At 46.7% G+C, this 18787-nt stretch overlaps 1 protein-coding gene across 2 annotated transcripts in view; it reads right to left on the reverse strand.

Annotated features, from left to right (window-relative positions):
* Positions 1-8421: 8421 nt before the first annotated feature.
* The window catches only part of LOC146867480 (uncharacterized), a 125171-nt gene continuing 114805 nt past the window's right edge, over positions 8422-18787 (reverse strand). For both annotated transcript variants that reach the window (XM_085606168.1, XM_085606167.1), the window contains one exon: positions 8422-8997. In XM_085606168.1, coding sequence (XP_085462294.1) covers positions 8727-8997 — 271 coding nt within the window. In that variant the 3' untranslated portion in view covers positions 8422-8726. The remainder of the gene's footprint in view (positions 8998-18787) is intronic.

Below are 18787 nucleotides of genomic sequence, written 5' to 3' on the forward strand. Positions count from 1 at the left end.
GATAGCCGCCAGATGTACCTTTATAGAAGCATGAGAAAGTCCGGCCTTAGCTAGGTGAAGTAGATATGGAAGTAATTGCTCTGCAGAAGAATTAAAAGGATGCAGATTTTTTGTTAAACACCAATTGCAAAATCTCTTCCATTTTGCTGTATAGGTTTTGTTAGTAGAAGTTGCTCTAGCACTTGCTAACATCTCTCGGCACTCTTGAGGACTATCTAGCAATTGAAAGTCATGCTCATAAGGTTCCAAGCTGACAATTTTAGAGAGGTCAATTGTGGATGAAGAATCTGTCCTTGTTTCATGGAGATTAGATCCTGAATTATTGGAAACTGCACCCTGGGCTCCACTGACAATTGGAGAAGTTCCGTGTACCAGAACTGTCTCGGCCAAGCCGGGGCCATCAAAATTATGTGGCATGGGTCCGACCTTATTTTTCTCAGAATCCTCGGAATTAGAGGGAATGGGGGGGGGGGGGAATGCATATGCAAACATTCCTGTCCAGCAGAGGTGTAGAGCATTTCCTCTCGATCCTTTTTGCGGAAGTCTGCTTGTGTAATGTTTGCATTTTTTGTTGTTTTGATTCGCAAACAAGTCTAATTTTGGTTTGTCCCATAGACTGAAAATTCGTAGGAGTTGATCTTGATTCAGTTCCCATTCGTGGCAAAGGGAAGGTGATCTGCTTGACAGTCTGCTCCTGTGTTGTGAACTCCAGGAGCGTGCTCTACTTGCAGAGCGATGTTGTGTAGTAAGAGCCAATTCCAAATTTTCTGGGCCTGTGCAGACAGGGATTTTTACTTTGTGCCACCTTGCTTCAGAAGATAAAACATTGTTGTCGTACTGTTGGTTCTGACAAGGACCAGCGAGCCACGAATTCTGGGTAGAAAAGCTTGAAGACCCAGGAATACTGCTTTTAATTCTAAAAGGTTGATGTGCAGCGTTGCCTCCTAAGCTGACCAATGACCTTGAATTTCTAGGTCTGGTAAATGTGCTCCCCAACCTTGTAATGAAGCGTCTGATGTCATGACATAACTGGGAGATTGAGGTTCGAAGAGGAGACCCTTTGTTAAGTTCTTCCTGATGCCCCACCATGACAATTCGCGTTTGATCTGGGTGTTGATTACGAGTGTATCCTCGAATGAACCCAGAGCTTTAACCCATTGCTTGTCTAGAGATTCTAGCAGTGGTCTCATACGCAGACAGTTGGGAACCAATGGGATGCAGGATGACATCAATCCCAGCAAGGATTTGAAGATCCTGATTGAAGTGGACTTTTTTGATTTGATTAATGCTGTTAAAACGCAAAAGCTTTTGAATTCGTTCTTCCGAAGGGTATGCTTTCGCTTCCCGAGCATTTAACATTGCTCCGAGGAATTGAAGTGATTGTGCCGGAATAAGGGAAGACTTCCATTTGTTTATCCGAAGCCCTAGTTTTTGGAATAGATCCATGCAACTTCTCAGGAAACGCAACTGTCCCTAATAAGAAGCGCCTTTTATCAGCCAGTCGTCCAAATATGGAGAAATCTGGAGACCTTGCTGCCTCAAGTGTGCTGCGATCGGAGTCATTCACTTTGTGAAAACCCTTGGTGCAGATCTGAGGCCAAAGGGTAATACTTTGAATTGGTAATGGCGCCCCGCCACCACGATCCACAGATACGGTCTATGCTTTCTGTGAATTGGGATATGGAAGTACGCATCCAAGAGGTCTAAAGATGTCCTGTAATCTCTGCGTAGTAAAAGAAGGGATTTCTTGCAAAGACAGCATGCGGAACAGAATTTTCTTTATGTATTTGTTCAGATCCCTGAGGTCCATTACCTGCCTCCATTTGGTAGACTGGTTTTTCTTTCTAAGAAAAAAGTGCTAATAGAATCCTTTCCCTTGTTGTTCTGGGGAAACTTCTTCTATTGCTCCTTTCACAATAAGAGCTAAGACTTCAGCCTTGGGGGCTGAAAGACGTTTCTGCTTTCTGTGAATAGGAGGTTGAGCTGGAGGTTTTTGCAAGAATTCTAGGGTGTGGCCCTGTTCTACAATATCCAACATCCATTTGTCCAATGTTATTGACTTCCAATGATTGAGCTAACCAGAGAGGTAATGGACCTGCTTGATGTGATACGGGGCTGGAGGCGCCTGAAGAATGTCACTGCCTCCTACCGGAATCCTGGGTCTTTCCTCCTGTAGCAGGTTTCCTCCTAGCCTGCTACTGATAGTTGGTATTAGAGGACCGATATTGCTGATTGTTGGAGAATTGGCAGTACCCCTGCTGTTGGTAAGGTTGGTACCAGTTTGATTGAAAAGAGGAACGCCGATGGTATTGTCCTTTTGATCCTCTGCCACGAAGACTGAAAACAGCCATTTTAAGGACCCCAGAGCTCTAGCCATGTCTGTGTCTGCCTTTATCCCCTGAAACGCTTCATCAATGTGTTTACCGAAAAGACTCTACCCATCAAAAGGCATGTCCATGATTTTTGCCTGGACTTCAGGTCTGAAAGATGTTGATTTCAGCCATCCTTGCCTGCGAAGTGCGACTGCTCCAGCCATCTGCTTGAAGCTCACTGACACAATGTCCATCGCTATATCAATGGACTCCGAGGCTGCTCTGGCTCAGTCCTGGAGAATTGTAGATGCTTCCTCTTTCTCGTCTTCCGGAAGGTGGGACAGAATTGGTGCTATATCTGACCACATTTGTCTATTGTACCGGCTGATGAGTGTTAGAGTGTTTGCTGTCCTAATGGAAGCTGCAGCCATTACCGCAAAACGCTTTCCCACGCTATCCAACCTTTTTCCCCCTTGTCAGGGGGGGGACCGAGCAGGAAGAGACTGGATTTTTGGAACGTCTTTGAGCTGCCTGTGTAACGACGGACTCAGGACGTAGATGTCCAATCAGGCACGCTGGAGAAGTCTCAGGAACACGGTATTTCTTTTCAATTCTTGGAATTGAGGCTGGTATTGAGGCTGGATTCTTCATTAATTTCAAACCTTCGTCCCATATATGCTGGACAATCAGGATAGCCCTTCTAGATTTGATACGTTTCTTTAAAATCATAAAGAAAGCATTAATTCTCCTTTACAGGTAATGAAAGTTCAAACCTCGGAGGCTTTTTCCATCAGGTCATGGAAACTGGCAATGTCTTCTGGTGGGGAGCTCGCCTGAGGCAATGGTGATGTTGGTACAATATATTGATCCCATTCATCTCCTTGTATGTCATCTTGGGGTCTCACACCTTCCTCTGTTTGATCTTCATGATCACTCTCCACTAGATCATCCTGAATAGTTATTTTCGGCGTTTCTATTCTTTGCACTGGAGGCGGAGATTTACCCAGTGCATTATCTTCTGGAAAACGCCGATAATAACTGTTTATCATGTGCCTTAAGTCAGTTATTAAGGATATAGGCACGGACATAAGAGTCCTCCTGGACATTGGAATTCACTTCCTCCTCTTCCTCATAATTATAAGCCTGATGGAAAGATTAGTAACGATTAGAACCTTGAACCGGACGATCTTTAAAAGAGAACTGTTCCTGAACTTCCTGGACTTCTTCATCATCAGACTCTTGACTTTTAATGTGTAATTGAGAGTGACTATAGGCTACACCATAAGGCCCTTCGTCTTCAGACTCCTGACAATCCAGAATAGTGGATGGGAGAAGCGGTGAAATTTTAAGCGTAGAAAACTCTACTTTCCTGCCAGTCGACAGAGCACAATATTTAATTGAAATGAATGTGGTGGACTTCGTAGACGGAGATTTAAACACAGTCACTGTCGACGGCTTGCTCGACGACAGTTTGATCGTAGACGGCATAGATGTTGACGTAGACCATGGCTTTACACTCACCGTTGACGGAGTCGTAGCCGCTGTCGACAAGGCAGTCGTCGTCGAGATGGACGTCAACGACGAGGAAATCATCGGAGTCAGACACCTTCGTCGACGAGCTGACAGGAATTTGTTTAGACTTCGTCAACGGCAATGACGACAGAGCCTTCATCTCCAAGAAAGATTTGTAAGGAGTTTGAGGCAAAGAAGAGGACTCTCTTTCTTTAGGTCTTCCAGATTTTTGCCTTTTTTGATCTTTCTCCTCAGAAGATTCCCTCTTGTGCTTTTTAGATTTATGTCCTTTAGAATCTCCTAGTCTGTGGTTTTCTTCTTTTGGAGCCATAATAACAGACGTGCTTCTCTGTCCTTAAGTGTCTTAGCAGAGAAGGTACAACAATGCTTGCATTCCTTTGGAACATGCTTGGGGTATAGACAGTACAAGCACTCCTTGTGTGGATCCTCAGAAAACAACCTGGGTTTTCCACAGGATTGCAAGACCTGAAGAGTCCCTTTTTAGAGCTTTCAGACATCTTGAATAATAGAGATGAAAAGAAATCAGTACCTCACTTCCATCTGTTGAAGGTCAAAAGTTCAGCAAAGAAACAAACTGAGCTAGGCTGAGGGAGACTCCTCACACGATGGCAGTTGGAAATCTGAGGTATGGTGGCTCTGCTGGGGATGGTTTATCTCAGGGCTGGCTGCTGATTGGACCATATAATGCGGATAAGTGGTTACACAAGGATATACTCTCTATGGTTTCCAGGCAGCTTTTCTTTTACTGCTATGGTTATTCTTTTACCGTGAGACTCCCACCAGGATGACAGAGAAGATACAAGCATGTGAATCTATTAAAGATTCAATACTGGAGAACATGTAACCATCCCATTTGGTATAGGCATCCGATAGCTCACTCTCTTCCCGGTCATCTTCTGTAGATGTGGGATCCTAGAGGGGAGCTATTTGCATACACAGAATTGGCATAGAAAATAGTGGTGGTGAAGCCTGCATAGGCGGCGCCCTTGCTGGTGGAGATGGAATTCTGGTGGGGGGCACTGATGGAGGGAAGCATTGGCGATAATCACTAAGCATGAACTGCAGATCAGGTACCATAGATGAAGGCAGAGAGATCATTTTCTCTTGATAGTAGTGTACTGCAGGAGCGTAATAAGCTTGACATGCAATTCGGAAGGGCTGCATGCCACGCAAAAAGAGACCCTCTTAATCCGATTCATCTTGATCTAATAGACCAGTGGATAATAAATTAGACTTTACTGGGAGATGTAAGCGCAAGGGAAAGGAGAGATTTTTAGTATTTGCTGATATCTGCTTTATTGAGTAGGTAGTCGTCTCAGAAAGCTTATCCTTTGACGGTGGTGTCTTTGTCGACAGGAGTGTTTTCAACGGCAGTGCCTTCTTGGAGAGGACTATTAGCCGTCAACAGTATAGGTGTTTGGCTAGTCAATAAGGTAATCATTGAGGGATGATGCCGCCACGAATGTAGCAAGAGTGGAAGGAATGGTGGTGGACACCTTTAGTGCAGACGGTGTGAATGATCCCAGCCTAGTCGACAGAGCCAAAGAATGTCTGATCTGTGGTGGAGGTATAGGAGGCTCTGAAGTTGCCATTAAAGTTTTTTCTGTGGATGGTAAGAAGAATCTTTTGCCTCATGCGAGGATACGAGTGAGAGCCATGAGGGGACTTAAGAGTATTTTTTGAGTCTCTAGAGAGGGATGGAAAGAGTGCCCGTCTCTTTTGTGATTTTCTGGAAGATTTAGTCACTTTCACTGTATGAGACGGGCTTCTTTCTGGTTTTAAGTTTTTGGAGCCATAAAAGTAGCCTCCTCTCACAGTCCTTACAAGTCTTAGCACAAAAGGAATGACATACCTTACATTGTGTATTTTTATGCGATGGGTACAGGCAGTAGATTTAGTTCTGTTTAGGGTCATCTGTATAGAGCCTCTTTTTACCACAGGTAGCACATCCTCTGAAGAGAAACTATTTTGCCATGGTAAATCAGATTTAAAACTAAGAATAATACAGATAAACAGGTGTTTTGAGAGTATGTATATAAATATATATAGATAAGTACTTCTCCTAAAACGCACTGAAGAGTTATCTGGAACAGGAAATCTGAGCAGAGCTCAATGTAGACTCCTTAACGCGACGTGCAGTAAAACAATTTTAAGTGACTGGAGCTTCTCACAGGAGTGTTTTAGAGGGAGATATAACCGGATTGCTTAAATCCTAAGTTTGGTCTCTTTAAAAAAAAAAAAATGACTGATAGGTTACTAAACTAAGGGGCCTATGCCTTTTCTGATCTATACCAATCATTACACTGCTTCATAAAGTTTCAATGCTGGAGTACTATCCGTTCCCAAATGCCTCAATACATTTAGACTGGCAGGGTGGTCCAAAATGCATTTGGGTTTAGTTGACTGATAGAAGCCTGAACCACAAGGCTGTTGGGTGCTGCAGGAGCAAAGGAAGGTCGCCATAGCTGGTTTGCTTTGTTGAGTTATTGGTCTATTAACAGATTGGCAATAGCAGAGGAGCCCAAGAGGGTTCTGTGAGAGTCTCATTGAAAAGAAGCAGTGCTTTCAAGGAGGCCTGCCCTGGCTGCAGAACCTCAATCAGTACATTTGTTTTAACCTTTTCCAAGGGAAACTGCAGAGCAGAACTTCAGCTGCCACTGGCCAGGAGGGTCCAGAAAAAAATTGGTCTTATACTCGAGATTTTTCAACGCCATTATCAGTCATGTGGCTCTGGAACTGTGTCAGAATGTTGCTGTGGAAGGGATCAAGTTGAGCGTGACTGACGGTGTGGCAGATTCACTCCAGAGTCTGAAAAGACTGTTCACCTGACATTTGTGCCATTGCTGGTGTTGACACAAAGAACCAGCATGGTATTTGTTCCGAGGACTATGTCGTAATAGGTGTCTTCGCTGTAGTGTGTTCAAGAGGCAGCCTGCATCAGATCTGTCAGCTGTTACCCAACTGGAGGCCTCCTTGGATCTATGGGAAGGGTACTTTTTTTTCAATTTTTTTTAAACAGCCTCTTTGAAGACTTGAATTAGCTGCTACATCACCACTGGTCCAGTGTACTCTGGCCCAAATCTGGACTTGTGCATGTTGCATGGTGGGCAAAGGTGACCAAGATCTGGAGGTACCCTGAGATCCACACATTGGCACCTAACTAGAGTGGCAGGAAGAGAGGGAACCACGTTTGGGCTTCATGTATTTTGACACCTTAAAATTTGGAGTGGGATGAAGATGTCTTGGGAGATCTGCATCCACAAATGCATGTGTGTGCGTGTTTCAGGACCCAGTCTGGCACTTTGTAATCCATGAGCCCTTGCAGTTTGAGTACCATCATTTCCTCAGTTCCACGCAGTAAAGCATGGAAATACTGGAACTGGCGTCAGAGCTGCATATAAGTGGCACCCCTGCTCTGACACTTCATGGGTTGAATGGAGCCAACACAGAGCCACATGTCACCATCTACCAGCAATCAAGAGCACATCTGTTGAAGTTCTCTAAATCCCATCTGGCGCATGAGGATACTCTAAACATGAGGAATCTGCATTAAGAAGTATTCTTGGAAAATATGGAACTATTTAAATACCCTGAATGGAATAAGTGTGTGAGCCCGAAAGGGTCTCTAGCCTTGATAATACTAGTGTCAAAGATTAGAGTATTGATGTGCCTTTGTAATTGCATAGTGCAACATTGCCGTGGAGCAAGCAGACAATGGTTTGCAGTCAGGAAAAAATGTTGGAATTCAGTCCTGGGCCAGAGTGGAAGTATGAACTTACATAAGAACAGTCTTGGGAAAGTTTCCCTCAAGGTTAGACACGACAGAGGTAGGGCTTGCCAGAAGTCCAACTGGGACTCCTTTGATTCCCCAGGGACTTAAGGCTCAAAAAACATGAGAAGAACCATCCAGTCTGAGTGCATTAATCAGTGCAGTACCAAAATTGTTTTTTTTAGAGTTTGGTGCGATGAGGGGACCCTGTTTTTGGGGCTTTAAGTTGTTATCATCCACTGATTGATATTCACCAGAGAAGACATGAGTGAGAACATCTTTAATGGAAGATATTTTGATGTAAAGTTGTATACTTGTGGGTGGTGCCTATCTTACCAGTAATTGTGACTCAAAATCTTACTAGCAAGAGCGGAGGTTTGAGATTAAACACGGATACCAATACAAAACTCTGCCACACCACAAGTCCTTGGTAAGATACTAAAAATGTGATTGCCCATCTTAAAGGCAACAATCTATCGTATTAAAGCACATTTAGCAGCCTGTGTTGCTCAACAGTACCTAGGACAACTGTTAGAACAAGCAATAAGAGGAGCCCGGATTACCACCCAAGGAGGTAAAAGCAAGTTTCGCTATGGGATACAATAGGGTAGCTAAGGTGGAAATTGCTGACAATTTCAGCTAATGGTCTCAGATCATCTGTGGCTAGAAAAGGGAAAAGCTGCGAGTTCCGCAGCAACTGACAAAGCAGCTGACCTTAAGATAAGAACAAAGCTGAAGAGTAAATGTAGTAATGCAAATATGAGGAAAGTCAAATAAATACACAAGAAAAGAAATCCACACAATGAGTTTATCCAGAAAGTTTTTTTTTTAAAACTAGTTTCAGAAAGGCAAACAAAACCACAACAGCTAATCTTTGTATAGCAGAAGTCTTAAACTCAACAAAATACATTTTTGCAATAATGTAAAATTCGTTACATTCCACGAATATGCAGGAGTACAACTGTAGTAAATTCTACACATTTTTTTGGGAGCTTAACAGCAAGTTAGATGTATTCTGACAGTATGAACATAGGTATTCTATTTCTAAACAAGTAGAATTTTGAAAAGGTAAAATGTGGAAATACGGTTTCAGTACAGTAAATCGCTAAATTTCAATTGAATCTACTTTTCCGTGGCAAGCCAGGATGCTCCCGAAAGTTTCCTTCAGTTGTAAACTTTTGCCTTTCAGCCACACCAGGACCATAATTAAATGGTGCAGATCCACTTTCAATGGGTCTGTCAAATTGAGGCCGTTCATAGCGTCTTTGGTTTTCAGTCGATCCCATAGAAAAACCTTGTGGACCATATGGGGGAAATCTGTCTCCTGGACTGGGCTCATCTGAAATACGCATCCTTTTACTTGAAGCAGGATAGCCTGGCCCACTGTTAAAAGAAATTTACAATACAAACAAAAAAATAAGAATTCAAATCAGTCAATAGCTGCAACTCATTGTAGACTAAATGATTCATAATCAACTTCAACAATGGTGTAAAACAATATCATCAAATCCCAAACGATGAACAATCTGATTATAAATTACACATCCCCATTAACCGTTTTTCCTGGTCAACTAAAGACTACAGAGAAAAGTTGAATTTCCTGTGCTGATAATCCTGCACAGCTAAGGATCAAATGGATCACCTGCTCCAATGGATGACAACTGTTTTGGAGTTTCATGAGGAATTTGAGGCAATGGTTTCAGTTCACTTCACCATGATGCACGAGTGGGAATCCCAGACATGCAAATTGGACTCTGGATTGGGTTCACTTAAATGGCTGGTGATAGACTGAGAAAGTGCCATCTTTCTTGCATAGTATGCCCCCACTTTTTGCAGAATTGCTGATGTACTTTGAGTGTGCCCTGGGCTCCTGCCAATCAGGTGCCCAGGGCCTGTGTTCCTTCCCATAAACTACATTGAAGCCTAAACCCAATTGGCATCTCTGACCACATGTCAGCCCCTGGTTAACGGTACCATAGGTACCCAGGGCACTGTGACCAGAGATGGTCCCTAAGGGCTGCAGCACTTATTGTGCCACTCTTAGAGGCCCTGTACCCCGACACACACACACACTGCCTTTGCAGGATGAGTGTCTTGGCGCAGAAAAAAAAAACAAGAGTCGACATGGCACACATACCGGTGTGCCATGCCCACACACTGCCCTGGCATACCTCCGTCACCCCTCTAGCTGGGTGCCCTATGCCAGTGGTGTGGGTACACGTGCATGAGCCCTTTACCCCTACAGTACCCAGGTCCATTCCTGGGCACTGTAAGTGCAGTGCTGCCATTAAGAGTATATGGCGCTGGGAGGTTGTCAACACGAACTCCACAGCACCATGATGGCAACACTGAAGACTGAGAAGTTTGGCATCAAACTTCTCAGCACATTAATCCCACACTGATGCCAGTGTGGGATTTAATGTAAGATGCACGACAAAGGGCATCTTAGAGATGCCCCCTGAACCTAACCCACACTCCACGTCCTGTCTGAGAGGCTGCCACCCAGCAGACATGTTGCTGGACCCCTGGGTAGAGAGCCATCCGCTCTCCTGGGCCTGCAACAATGAACATCCTGGGCGAGGTGCTAGGTCTCCTCCCCCAGGATGGGCAGGGGAAGCTTCAAGGCATGCCGCATTTGTGAGCCTCCCCAGACCACTTGCTGTACCCCCCTCTCTGGCGGGAAAGCCCAAGTGAGGAACGGGGGCGTGCCAGCCTCTGCCAACCCCACCCCTCAGGTGGGGGAGGCGAGGTGAAGCACATCTGCGGGCTCTCCCCATCTTGAAGATGGGGAGCCCTGCCCAATCAGGACTAGGCTACTGCCCCCCCCCCCCCAGGGAAGGGACCCATTGATCCCTGCCCTTTATCTTCCTGTAACGCCCCTAAATTTAATATTTAGGTGCACCCTGAACCTTCCTTCCTCAGATCCCGAAACAAGCAAGAAAAAAAACAAAGACCTGCCGTGCAGCTGTTAACAAGAGGAAGACACCAACTGACTTTGCCCTAGCCCTACAGGCCTGTTGACCCTCGAACCTGCTCCTGCTGAAATCCAGCGTCTCCAGTGGTCAGCAACCTTGAAGGACCTGGCTGCCTTGTGACTCTAAAAGACTGGGACTCCCACGAGCGGTGGTTCTGCTCAAAGCAAGTAACAAACCCCTGGTGCCAGCCAGGAACTGCGACTCCTGCACACACTGCACCAGCCAAGCCCGGCCTGTGCCTTAGTGAACGAAGACCCTGAGAACATCCCCCACCCCCCCCCTCCCGCCAGGCAACGGACCCAGAATCCAGCACTCAAGGACCCTCCGACGCTCCAGATGCCTGCAGACTCAGAACCATGGACACCTCCAACTGCAACCAGCAGAGGGTAAGATTTCCCCGACGCAAAAAGGCACCCTGGCCCCCTGTGCCCATTTCCTGGGTGCCTACCTAACCTACAGCTTCCCAACTTACCTCTCAAAGTGGGGGTCGCACCTGAAGAATCTCCGCCCCTGAGCTTGCAGCCTTTGTTCATCTGGTAACTTCTCCATTGCAATACATTGAGCGCCAGACGGCTCAAAAGCACCCTGCACCCAGCCACCAGATTGCCCCTGGAAGTGCAACACCTATCCTATTCTACTTCCCCACTTGCCCTGTGCAAGTGACCAGGAGCCCAGCTCCCAAAGCCGCGTGGCCTACCTGCTAGCAGCCACCAACCAAAGGCCCCCTGCCCGCCATTGGATAACATTGGGCCTAACTCTCGTTGCACCCGGTGGCCCCTGTACCGCTGAGGGTGTGACAACTGTACCAACCTGACCCTGGGAGACCAGAGTCTTTGCTCAGAACCTTAACTCTGCAAGTCGAGTACTTACCCAAAAGCCAATAACCCAATTTTCTTCCATAGGTAACATTGACTGGCTTCTTCTGAAATTTCTTCTAAGTCTGGAGTTTCTAAAACTTAAAATATTCACCTAAAATCAACCGAGTAACGAAAACGGAAATACTCACCTGCTATTAGGAGAGATCCCAGTGCTGGATCTTGGTGCCCAGCACTGACCCTGAAAAGTACTCACAACCGTACTTACCACTAACCCAATTTTCTTCCATAGGAAATCATTGACTGTTTCTGTGAAATTTCTTCTAAGTGTCAATTTTTACAAACTACAAATATTCTTCAAAAATCGTACCAACTATGAAAACGTATTTACTTACGTGTTTTAGATACAGGTCCCAGTACTGACCTAGGAGCCCAACCCTGGATTACAAAAAAAGTAACGAGAACCTACTTTACCTGTAACTTGAATTTTCTCCCATAGGGAATCATTGAGTGGTTTTCTATGAAGTTTCATCTAAATGTCAACTTTTAAAATAGCAAAATATTGCCTAAAAATCACAACAGTAACAAACAAACGTACTCACTTGTTTCCAAGACCTGTCCCAGGACTGAATCTAGGATCCAGTCCTGGAATTAGAAAAGTAATCCTGAAAGTAATTATTGCAATTAACTTAAAATTCACATTGAGCTCAATGTATTGTGTTTGAAATTGTGTTGCCTATTGCAACAACCTGTAACTATTATCTACTAAAGTCAATTGCATATTGCAAAAGTATTTACCTAAAGCCTCTCATTCTGAGAAAGTATATCTTGATGCCTATTGTTAGTTCTAAAATAAAACAACCATATTTTTTTATATAAACCATTAGCCTAGAGTTCAGTTCTTGAGTGTGTGAGACCATTTGCTGACTAAGTGTGTACAACAAATGCTTTACACTGTCCTCTGATACTGCCTTACTGCTTGACCAAGCCACCACTTTAGAGAGTAAGGTTATATCTAACTTTAGCCTCTGCCAAACCTCTGTGGACTGGACTCTGTACACACTGTACCTATTTGGGAACAGTATATACAGAGCCACTTTCTCACACTGTGACCTTAATCTGGACCTAGGATAATGAGTGCAGTCCAGAGGAGTGTCTTGAGAAGTGCCGAGAATAATGACGAGGTCTCAAAGGCGTTTGTAATCTCGATCTAGGGCAAGGTGAGGACTGAGGAGACCTACCTCTCTGAGAAGCAAGAGGCCTTGCGGGAGAAGGGGTTTCAAAGGAGATCGTCAGAGTATGAGGAGGTGCCGATATATATAGGCGCTGGCGGAGGAGAATACGGTCGAATGATTAGCAGCTATGGTGACTACGCCTTGGAATATATCGAGTCAAAGGTGGGTGGTAATCTTGATCGACTGACTCTTTCCACAGGTCTGGAATGCCTAGATGTTGACAATAACATCAATTTTCCTCCATGTCTCGACACTACTCCCCTCCTCAACATCGCCCCAGCATTCAAAAGCAAGCATGTAGGCACCGTTGTAAGAAAGTGGCTCTGTATATACTGCACCAAAGTAAGGTTCAGTGTGTACAAAGTCCCCAGTGGTTTGGCAGAGGCTAAAGTTACATATAACCATACTCTTTAAAGTGGTAGCTTAGTCTAGCAGTAAGGCCGTATCAGAGGACAGTGTAAAGCATTTGTTGTATACACAGTCAGCAAATGGTCTCACACTCATGAACTGAACTCTAGGCCAATTGTTTTGTATATAAAAATATATCGTTTCATTTTAGAACCACAGATAGGTATCAAAATACCAATAGACTTTTAAATGCAATAGTTACAGTTATTGCAATAGGCAACACAAGTTAAACACAATTTTAACATTGAGCTCAATGGGAATTTTTAAGTAAAGGCAGTATCAATAACTTTGCATAGGTTTTTCTACCTCAGGGCTGGATCCTGGATTCAGCCCTGGTGCATCTCCTGTAAACAGTTGAAAGAAATAGTTTGTTACACAGGCGATTTTTAAGGAATATTTGAAGGTTTCAAAAATCGACACTTGGAAGAAATTCTTCCAAAAACCAGGCAATTTTATCCTATGGAGGAAAATTTGGTTATCGGAAAATCGCAGTTATAATTACTTTTCAGGGTCAGTGCTGGGCACCAAGATCCAGCACTAGGATCTCTCCTGGTAACAGGTAAGTAATTTTGTTTTCGTTGTTCGGTTGATTTTTAGTGCATATATTAAAGTTTCAAAACTCGACACTTAAAAGAATTTCCAAGTGAAACCAGTCAATGTTACCCTATGGAGAAAATGTAGGTTATCGGCTTTTGGGCAAGTACTCGACTGGCAGAGTTAAGGTTCTGGGCGTAGACTCAGGGGTCTCCCAGGGTCAGGTAGGTACAGTCGTTACACCCTCGGCGGCATAGGGGCAGCCGGGTGCAGTGTGTTAGGCCCAATGTTAGCCTATGGCGGCAGGGGGCCTCTGGTTGGTGGCTGCAAGCAGGCAGGCCACGCGGCTGTGGCAGCTGTGTGCGAGTGGCCAGGAGCCCAGCAAGTGGGGAAGTAAGATAGGATAGATGTTGCACTTCCAGGGGCACTCTGCCGGCTGGGTGCAGAGTGCTTTTGAGCCATCAGGCACTCAATGGAGAAGCTACAAGATGAACAAAGGCTGCAAGCTCAGGGATGGAGAGTCTTCAGGTGCGACCACCACATCGAGAGGTAAGTTGGGAAGCTATAGGTAAGGTAGGCACCCAGGAGTTGCCGCTGGGTGCAGGGGTGCCTTTTGGCGTCGGGAAATCTTACCCTCTGCTGGTCACGGTTGGAGGGGTCCCTGGTTCTGAGGCTGCAGGCGTCAGGAGCGTCAACGGGGGGGGGGTCCTTGGGTGCTGGATTCTTGGTCATAGTCGCCAGGACGTCCTCGTGGTCTTTGTTCACTCGGCAGGTGCAGAGTGTGCTGGATTCGCGGTTCCTGGTTGGCACCAGGGGTAGGTCCTCTGGGGTTTGAGGTTGCTGACCGCAGGTGACGCCGGGTTTTAGCAGGAGCAGGTTCGAGGATCGACAGGCCTGTAGGGCTGGGGCCAAGTCAGTTGGTGTCGTCCTCTTGTTAGCAGCTGCACGGCAGGTCTTCTTTCTTCTTCTTTCTTGTTTCAGAACCTGAGGAAGGAAGGTTCAGGGTGCCCCTAAATACTAAATTTAGGGGCGTTACAGGTAGATAAAGGGCAGGGACCAATGGGTCCATTCACTGGGGTGGGTACACCCCCTATCCTTCCACTCTCCAGTGAGAGGGGGGCAGGAGCCTAGTCCTGATTGGGCAGGGCTCCCCATCTTCAAGATGGCGAGAGCCCGGAGATGTGCTTCACCTCGCCTCCCCCACCTGAGGGGTGGGGCTGACAGAGGCTGGCACACCCACTTTCCTCACTTGGGCTTTCCCGTGGGGGGGGGGGGATGGGGTCAGAACCGGTGGGGACCAGTTGCAGAGTACAGCAAGTGGTCTGGGGAGGCTCAAAAAGGCAGCATTCCTTTGAAGCTTCCCCTGCCCTTCCTGGGGGAGGAGACCTAGCACCTCGCCCAGGATGTGCATTGTTGCAGGCCCAGGAGAGCAGATGGCTCTCTACCCAGGGGGTTCAGCAACATGTCTGCTGTGTGGCAGCCTAGGCAGCCACTACGTGGATTGTGTGTTAGGTTCAGGGGGCAACTTTAAGTTGCCCTCTGTCGCGCATTTTACATTAAATCCCACACTGGCATCAGTGTTGGTTTAATGTGCGGAGAAGTTTGATACCGAAACCCAGTCTTCAGTGTAGCCAGCATGGCACTGTGGCGTTCGTGACGACCCCCCCCCCCCCAGCACCATATACTCTGAATGGCAGCACTGCACTTAGTGCCCAGGAATGGACCTGGGTACTGTAGGGGAACAGGGTTCATGCACCTGTGCCCACACCACTGGCATAGGGCACCTAGCTAGAGGGGTGACTGAGGTATGCCATGGCAGTGTTTCTGGGCATGGCACACAGGGATACCTATGGTACCATTTCCCAGGGGCTGACCTGTGGCCAGAGATGCCAATTGGGTGTTGGTTTCAATACAGTTTTAGGGAAGGAACATAGGCCCTGGGCACCTGATTGGCAGGAGCCCAGGGAAAACTCAAAGTACATCAGCAAATCAGCGGAAAGTGGGGCATACCATGCAAGAAAGATGGCACTTTCTCACAAACCAACCCCCCCCCCCCCCCCCAAACGAAAGATGAGATTGTCTAAGTGGAAGAACCTTAGAAGTCCATCTGCATTGGCAGCCCCAGGTCTGTGTTCCACTTAAAAGTCCATTCCCTGTACGGAGATGAACCACCTTAGTAGTTTTGGATTTTCCCCTTATCTGCATTAGCCATCTGAGAGGTCTGTGGTCAGTCTGAACCAGGAAGTGAGTACCAAACAAGTATGACCTCAACTTCTTCAGGGACCAAACCACAGCAAAGACCTCCCTCTCAATGGCACTCCAACGCTGCTCTCTGGGGAGAAGCCTTCTGCTTATAAAAGCAACAGGTTGGTCTTGGCCTTCATCATTAGTCTGGGATAGGACCGCTCCTATCCCTAGCTCAGAGGCATCAGTCTGCACTATGAACTGCTTGGCATATTGTGGAGCTTTTAGAATTGGTGCTGAGCACATTGCTTCTTTCAGGGTATCAAAAGCCTTTTGGCAACCAACTGTCCAGTTAAACCTTTTTAGGCATCTTCTTGGAGGCGAGTTCTGTGAGGGGAGTCACAATGGACCCATAGCCCTTCACAAACCTCCTGTAGTACCCAGTCAAGTCAAGGAATGTCCTGACTTGGGTCTGGGTTGTGGGAGCTTCCCAGTCCAGGATGGCCTGGATCTTGGGTTGTAAGAGTTGTACCTGGCCTCCACCAACAAGGTGGCCCAAGTACACCACAGTGCCCTGCCCTATCTGGCATTTGGATGCCTCGATAGTTAGGCCTGCAGGTTGCAGGGCCTTTAAAACCTTCCCAAGGTGGATCCGGTGATCCTGCCAAGTGGAGCTAAAGACAGCAATATCATCAAGATAAGTTGCACTAAAGGACTCAAACCGAGCCAGGACATGGTTCACCAACTCTGGAAGGTGGCAAGGGTATTCTTTAACCCAAAGGGCATCACAGTGAACTGAGTGCCCATCAGGTGTGGAGAATGCGGTTTACACATTTGCTCCTGGGGCCATGCCAATCTGCCAGTACTCTGCATTTAAGACAAAGGTACCGAGAAAATTGGCTGCCCCTAGTTTGTCTATCAACTCATCTGCTCTTGGAATGGGGTGAAAATGCAACAAACGATAATGGACGGAATGCTGAACATTGTCAAACATTCACCCCCCCCAGTCACAGATCTGGGTTTAATCCATCGTTTTTTTGCTCACGCCACCCCAGTTCAGAAATGGCCATATGCAAATCAGTCTTGACCATGTGCCTCATGGGAACAGTCCAGACCGAACGGTGAGGCCATGTCTTCCCTGGACAGGAATCAAGCATCCTCGGACCTTGGAATGGGGTGAGCATCTGTCTTGGTGACAGAGTTGAGCCCTCTATAGTCCACACAGATCCCTGTGGATGAGGTTTGGGGACTAGAACCACTGGGCTGGCCCAGGGGCTCTCAGAGGGTTCAATAACCTGCAACTCCAGCATCTTGCTGACTTCAGCTTTCCTTGACTTGGTCTGACGGTTGATAGATCTTTTTCTTGACAGGTGCACTGTCACCAGTGTCCACATCATAGGTACACCAGTTTGTCAGACCAGGGGTCAGGGAAAAGAGGCTAGCATACTGTTGCAAGACTTGCTTGCAGTCAGCCTGCTGTTGGGCAGAGAGGGTGTCTGAAAAGACCACACCATCTACTGACCCATCTTTTGGTCTGTAGGAGAGGAGATTAGGGAGAGGTTCACTCTCTGCTTCCTGTTCATCATCAGTCACCATCATCATGGTGATGTCAGCCCTGTCATTGTAGAGCTTAAGGCGGTTCACATGGATAACCCTTTTGGGTGTCCTGCTAGTGCCCAGGTCAACTAAGTAGGTGACCTCACTCACTCTTTCTTTCTAGGATAGGGTAAGGGCCACTCCATGGAGTGCCCTTGGTGCCACTGGCTCCAAAACCCGCACCCATTGCCTAGGTTGAAATTCAACCAGTGCAGCTTTTTGGTCAAACCAGTGCTTCTGAAGCTCAAGGCTGACCAAGATTCTTGGATGCCTTTTCCATGCACTCAGCCATTCTGGACCTTAGGCCAAGCACAGTCCACAATGTCTTGCTTGGGTTCTTGGAGAGGTCTCTTCCAACCCTCTTTTACAAGACCATGTGGTCCCCTCACAGGATGACCATCCAGAAGTTCAAAGGGGGAAAACCCTACTCCCTTCTGTGGCACTTCTCTGTAAGCAAAAAGCAGGCATGGCAACAGGACATCCCATCTCCTCTTGAATTTTGTAGTGAGTCCCATGATCATGCCTCTCAATGTCTTGTTGAACCTTTCAACAAGGCCATTGGTTTGTGGATGGTATGGGGTAGTAAAATTAAACTGCACTCCACACTCCTTCCACATGTGTTTTAGGTAAGCAGACATGAAGTTAGAACCTCTATCTGAAACCACCTCCTTAGGAAACCCTACCCTGGTGAAGACACCCAGCAGGGCCTTGGCTACTGCAGGAGCTGTAGTAGTCCTAAGTGGAATTGCTTCAGGGTACCTAGTAGCATGATCCACTACTACTAGAATGAATTTGTTCCCTGAGGATGTGGGAGGTTCAAGTGGACCCACAATGTCCACACCTACCCTTTCAAAGGGAACCCCCACCACAGGTAGTATCAGGGGGGGCCTTTGGGTGGCCACCTGTCTTGCCATTGGCTTTACAGGTAACACGAGCTTACAAACTCCTTCACCTTTTGGTACATCTGGGGCCAGTAAAAGTGACTAATTCACATTTGCCACGTTTTGGTTTGCCCCAGATGTCCAGCTAGGGGGATGTCATGAGCCAAAGTTAGGAGGAACTCCCTGTACTTCTGTGGCACTACCACCCTCCTGGTGGCTCCAGGAGTGGGGTTTCTTGCCTCAGTGTACAGTAATCCCTCTTCCCAATAGACTGTGGGTACCACTGACATCTCCCTTTGCTTCTGAAACAGCTTGCTGCCTCAGCCTTTAAAGAGTGGGACAGTCTAGCTGACCCGGCACAGCTCTTCCCTAGAGGGTCCCCCTGGGCCCAAGAGTTCAACCTGGTAAGGGTCAAGCTCCATAGGCGCAGTTCCCTGTGGGATGTCCAAGTCCTCTCCCTGTGTAGAGGGGTCCTGAGTTGTTTGCTGTACAGAAGCGGGTCCCCCAGTCTTCTTACCTTTTCTCTTGGTGGGTTGGGTCATTCT

The sequence above is a fragment of the Triturus cristatus genome, chromosome 1_2 (assembly GCF_964204655.1).
Source record: "Triturus cristatus chromosome 1_2, aTriCri1.1, whole genome shotgun sequence".
Classification (NCBI taxonomy): domain Eukaryota; kingdom Metazoa; phylum Chordata; class Amphibia; order Caudata; family Salamandridae; genus Triturus; species Triturus cristatus.